The 6,254-nt window shown below is 38.6% G+C and overlaps 1 protein-coding gene across 2 annotated transcripts in view; it reads left to right on the forward strand.

Annotated features, from left to right (window-relative positions):
* The first annotated feature begins 431 nt into the window (after positions 1 to 431).
* ZFX (zinc finger protein, X-linked) overlaps positions 432 to 6,254 on the forward strand; it is a 38,380-nt gene continuing 32,557 nt past the window's right edge. Inside the window, exons 1-2 of one of the 2 annotated variants that reach the window (XM_019523921.1) lie at positions 432 to 588; positions 1,463 to 2,029. In XM_019523921.1, coding sequence (XP_019379466.1) covers positions 528 to 588; positions 1,463 to 2,029 — 628 coding nt within the window. In that variant the 5' untranslated portion in view covers positions 432 to 527. The remainder of the gene's footprint in view (positions 589 to 1,462; positions 2,030 to 6,254) is intronic. The other variant, XM_019523923.1, reaches the window with a different exon arrangement.

A 6,254-nucleotide genomic window follows, 5' to 3' on the forward strand; every position in this document is an offset into this window, starting at 1 on the left:
CCACCTTATTTTATTTCAGACTGTAAAAGGCCGTGAATATAATGGACCTCAGGGCTGTGTCCAAATCTGAGTCTATTGGACATCTGTCTTTCTTTACCTTCTTCAGCATTATTTATTTGAGAACACTTCAGTCCACCATACTCACATTTTCTTTCCCTGTTTTACTCTATCTTAGTATTCTTTGTCCTTCCTATGATTTGGAGGTTCAAGACGCATGGATGGAGGCAGTGAGATCCTAGATCCTATCCTATTAGATCCTAACCTGAATGTGCAATCCTTGGAGGCGTGGCTTTTCAGAAGGTTTAGAACCTCTGTAGCACAGGCAATTTAAGTAAATTCTTGGCCATATTGAAGTCAAGGGGAATTTTGCCATTGGTTTCAATGGAGCCAGCAGATCTATCCTTGGATATAATTAATATAATGTTACTATATGCAGAAGTAACAAAATTATAACTGCTGTTAGACTAACTTCTTTCTCTTTTCTTCCTACAGGCATTGGTGACTGATGAGAATTAAAATTAAAGGCCATGGATGAAGATGGACTTGAACTTCAGCCACATGACACAAATACATTTTTTGACCCAACAGGTCTGACAGGCGATACAGCATATAGATAAAGCTGTTCCTATTAAATATAATTGAGTGTTTGCAATGTAATTTATTGTTGCTGAGCTGTGCTTTACCGGCTTATTAATTTTGGGGTGAATTCTGTACTTGTGACTTCCGTTTGTTTAGAACTGTAGTGTTCAACATTCCCCCTCTCCAGGCCAGATGGTGAGTGCCCAGTCCATCTGTGAGCCAAATCTGGCTGTGGTCCCGATCTGGCATCTAAGGCAGGTGTGGCAGGCACCATCTGGCTGTGCAGAGGGGTGTGAGGGCAGCCCAGCCCCAACACTGAAGGGGCATAGTCTGGTCCCAGCACAGCCCTGCAGGGGAGAGGGAATGTGGCCCAGCCCCAGCATGGTCCCCTGTGGCCGTGGGGGAGGGTGGCTGTATTAACAGCCACTGCTTTCTTGCAGCCATATCTCCAGACCCATGGGGAGCCCTGTGGGCCAAATGGGATGGCTCTATGGGCCACAGCCAGAGGTTAAACACCCCGGTCCAGAATAATTAAAGGTTCTAGTTCTACCTTATTCTTTGAAAAGAGCATTGTTTAGAGATTGCCCCATTGTTATGGGGCGGTCTCAAAATTACGTGACCTTCCACGATACACTCCTATTTAGCCGAATGTTAATTTATTAAAGAAATGCTAGTGGCTGGTAAAGTATTAATAGTTTTCTAGTGTTTTATTAGCTTCTTTGTCTACTTATCTATATTACTGTGTCTGCTTAGATATACCAGAGTTCTTGTGGGAGTTAGAATTATTATGTATAACTTTAAGACAAATTAAAATAACTTAAAGCAGATAAATATCCATCACATGTTGCATACTTTTTAAATGCTGGTTTGATTATGTTTTCAGGAGCTGATGCAGCACATATGGATGGAGATCAGATTGTTGTGGAAGTACAAGAAACTGTATTTGTTTCAGATGTGGTGGACTCAGACATAACTGTACACAACTTTGTTCCTGATGATCCAGATTCGGTAGTAATCCAAGATGTCATTGAAGATGTTGTTATTGAGGATGTTCACTGCTCTGATATTATGGATGAGGCGGATGTGTCTGAAACTGTCATCATTCCTGAACAAGTGCTGGATGAAGATGTAGCTGAAGAGGTTTCTTTAGCACATTGTACTGTTCCAGATGATGTTTTAGCCTCTGACATAACAGCTGAAGCTATGTCTATACCAGAACATGTACTGACAAGTGAGTCAATGCATGTACCTGATGTTGGGCATGTAGAACATGTGGTTCATGATAATGGTGAAGAAGCAGATATTGTCACCGATACTCTGGGAACAGATGTAGTTTCTGAAGAAGTCTTGGTGGCGGACTGTGCCTCAGAAGCAGTAATTGATGCAAATGGTATCCCTGTGGAGCATCAGGATGATAAGGGCAACTGTGAGGATTACCTTATGATTTCCTGTAAGTTTCTGGGTAAAGCAATGCAACATACATAATGAATAACTAACTGAGCTCTGTTTGAAATTTTTCATGTTTTAAATATCAGCAACTAGATCTTTCTCAAATATCTCTAAAAGTGAAAGTCTCACACATGTACATGAAAATTTCCAGTTATAATGTGTTTCTATTAGGACAGTTTGCTAAATGAAGCTAATGTAAAGACAGCTTGAAATGAGTATCTGATTATAAGAAAAAGATTTTTTCTTGGATATTTAAAAGAAAATACTTGTACTTTTTTTACACAATGATAATGTAACACAGAAGAAAGGTTTCAAATAACTGCTATGTACTTAATAAGAATTACATTGAAATAAACTTTGCATAAACCTAGTATGTTTGTATAAACATTATGGTCTAGCATATATGTTTATGCAAATATACATGGCACAGAACTATGAAGAAAGCAGAATAGTTTAATGTTAGGTGGGAAAAGAGTCAGAGCTGTTCTGGTTTTCTGCAGTCTGAAAAAATGTCTTAAGTCTGAAACATTATCCATGATCTTGTTTCTGCTTAGCTTCTCTTCTAGTTGTATACATATGCAGCAGTACATTTTTCCTATACAGTTTTTTATTTTGATGAAACTGACAATGTGAGGATAGTCATTGCTGGGCAACCTCAAATTCAATCTGTTGCTTTCTAATTTTTTTTAGATTTCCCTTTTTGTTGGTAACAGTAGTACAGTCAGTTTACATCATAATATTTAAAGAAGCATAAGCTTGGCAGATTGGTCCACCAGAACATCAAGTTCATTCCTTTGATGATGATATGTTTTTTCACAAATTAATGCTTATATTTTATAGTGTGATCTGACATGCTTAGGTCTAAGATGACTTATCAAAAGGATAAGTGTATCTGCTTGCCTTAAGGTCATAGAAAAGGGTTTTTTTTATATTTATTATTTAGCCCATTTAGTTGGACATTACAGGTTGTTTTCCAGCTTTACTTGGGACAAGAAGGGATACTAAAGTGATAATATAGCATGAATCTTGATTCATTTCCAATATCAGTTCTTCGTTATCTGTCTGCTTTTTGTTCTTTAAGCATTATTTTGTTTTGGTTTAATTATAAATCGTATCTAAGGATGTCAATATGTTTTCTTCTTGCTTCATGATGACAGGATTTCTTTATTGCCTTCATTTTGACTTCCCAGGTGTTAAATAATCTTGTGCTCCCATTTTTTAAATTAACAAAGAAAATACCTTAAGATCTCTGAAAGACTTACCCCACTAAGAAGCCACCCTGAATCTGTTTCTTATCAACAAGGATCCTGGTTTTCTCTTATTAAACAAAAGAAATCAATCCCTAATTTTCAAATTAAAAAGTAACCCAAAATCCATATTTTTATGTGATTAAAATGATACCACTTATATAAGATATTATATAATACATACAATATATATTTTATAATATCTTGTATAAGTGTTGTTTCATTTTAATCACAAAAAATTGTGGATTTTGAGTTACCCAATTTTTGGATTAAAAAAAGTTGTTTGGGTTTTTTGGGGGTTTTTTGGTGGTGGTTTTTTTTTACATCCAAGAAAACCAGGATCTAGAACCATTAAGGTTTTTTGTATTCTCAACAAATTACTTCTCCCACTAGTAGAGTTGCTATACTCTATTTGCTATTAAGTAAGTTAATGCCTTTTTAAGTATTTTTTTCAGTATATTTAGCCTTTCTAGTTTAGATAATTAAGTAAATCAAAACTGTCCTTTTGTTACAAAACATACCTGTCATCTTTCTTTAAATTTTGGGGTTGAAGGTACATGTCAGAATTTAAGTTAAATGAAAGTCACCATTACCACGTACTGTATTGTTTAAGGCCTGACCAACAAGTTCTGCTGGTTCTGAAGTAGCTAGTGTCTTAGTACTCCCTCTCATTAAGTGGAGTTTGTCCAACTGACAGACATTATTATAGAGGGGAAAAAAAGTCCGGTGTTCCTTGAATTCAAATCCCTCCTCTTTATATCATCAGTGCATCTAATGGTTTTCACCATGAGTTATCTCCTTCAGATGCACTTATTACTCAGTGCGCTCAGAGGTCACCAATATTAACCTCACCTTTGTGGGTTTTTTCTTTTTCCTTTCTAAGTCATTGCTTTTACCCTTGATTTTTACCAAATCTCCTTTCAGTTATACCTGTTTTATTTACCACCTTGGAGAAATAGTTTGAGTAGGATTTTGTTTGGATGGCAAACAAACTACAATGCCTGACAGAGTATCCAAAAGCTGCCAATTTCCTTTTATGCAACAGTATATGGATATTTGTCTTTATTCTTCAGAAAGCCTTTTCACATATTATTATAACCTGTCACTTGAGAGGCAAAATACTACTCTTCACTGTACGTTAGTCACAGATTATTTATATCAAGGTCTTCACTGAAATTTGGCAAATCAGTTGGTCTTTTTTCCTGGCTGTTGGTTCCCTTTTGTTGCTTGCTTTTTGCTAGGCAGGTACTATCTTTATTTAGCTTCTTTTTAGTCTGATCATTCTTTCATCATTCAAAATTACCCGTTTTCCATGGTTAAATGGCTCCAGATGTACTTTTCTTATTCTGTCTTGAAGCCTTCTCATTCATGGTTTCAGCCTGCATTGTCTCTTATGATGGTATATCTCTTACTGATGTCCATTCTCTGTGACTTTCCTTCAGCAACTTCATTTGTTTTTTAATCAAAATATTTTCCCTTATACAGGTAATGAAGTTTGTATATCAGAGTGTTTTGGTTTCCTTGGCATGCATTCATTTTCAAGATAATACTCCTTACTACCAATGCCCCTTTCTACTATAGATACTCTTTGTCTTCAGAAACTCAGTTATTTATTCTTTACTAAGTCTGAGCCAGACCAAATATATGACTATAACAGTCATTTTTGCCATTGATTGACTTGGCAGGGAATAGCAGTACCTTATGCAAAGTAACTTGAAAAATCATCAAACCTCTTGGAATCCTTTCCTTTTGCTCGTGCCAAAACAAACCGTATAAGGAAGACTTGATAAATTGCAGCCAAAATAAGATTCTTTCCAGACACATATCGGTCCACTGTCTTTACCAGTAGACCTTAGCTATGACTTGAAAACCCATTTCTCTGTAAATGGAAATGTAAGAATAAGGAGATGAACCAATTTTTAACAAAACTGTAAAAAAAAAATAGTTGTGGAATGATAGATTTCATAGACATTAGGGCTGGAAGGGACCTCGGAAGATCATCGAGTCCAGCCCTCCCCCCCCACAAAGGGCAGGAAGTCAGCTGGGGTCATAGGATCCCAGCAAGATAAGCATCCAATTTGCTCTTGAAGGTGTTCAGTGTAGGTGCTTGAACCACCTCCGATGTCAGGCTGTTCCAGACCTTGGGGGCTCGGACAATAAAGACATTCTTCCTTATGTCCAGCCTGAAACGGTCTTGTAGTAGTTTATGACCGTTCGACCTCGTCATCCCTTGGGGCGCTCTGGTGAACAACGTTCCCCCGGATACTGGTGGTCACCCCTGATAAACTTATAGGTGGCCATCAGATCACTTCTGAGCCTGTGCTTTTCCAGGCTAAAGAGCCCCATGGCTCAGCCTGCCATCGTAAGGTCTGTTTTCCTGACCTCTGATCATGCGCGTGGCTCTTCTCTGGACTCTCTCAAGCTTCTCCACATCCTTTTTGAATTGTGGAGCCCAAAACTGGACGCAGTACTCCAGCTGCGGCCTCACCAAGGCTGAGTACAAGGGGAGAATGATGTCCTGGGATTTGCTTGAGAAGCATCTATGGATGCAAGCCAGCGTTTTGTTCGCTTTAGTAGCCGCAGCATCGCATTGCAGGCTCGTGTTCATCTTGTGGTCAATGATGACACCCATGTCTCTTTCTTCCGTAGTGCTAGCCAGCATAGCACTGCGGAGCCTATAAGGATGCTGCAGTTTTTTCTTCCCAAGGTGGAGAACCTTGCATTTTCCAGTGTTAAAACACCATCAGGTTCTTGTCCAACCATTGCTGAGCCTGTCCAGGTCAGCGTGGATCATCCGCCTGTCTTCTGGTGTGGATGCTTTTCCCCAGAGTTTGGTGTCCTCGGTGAATTTGGCCAGTCCGCTTCTGACTCCAATGTCCACATCATTAATGAAGAAGTTGAGCAATATGGTCACAGGGCACCATGATGAGTGACTTCCATCAATTACTTCCCTCTGGGTCTGACCACGGAGCCAATTTC

The sequence above is a fragment of the Gavialis gangeticus genome, unplaced genomic scaffold (genome assembly GCF_001723915.1).
Source record: "Gavialis gangeticus isolate Ggan-Ray unplaced genomic scaffold, GavGan_comp1, whole genome shotgun sequence".
NCBI lineage: Eukaryota > Metazoa > Chordata > Crocodylia > Gavialidae > Gavialis > Gavialis gangeticus.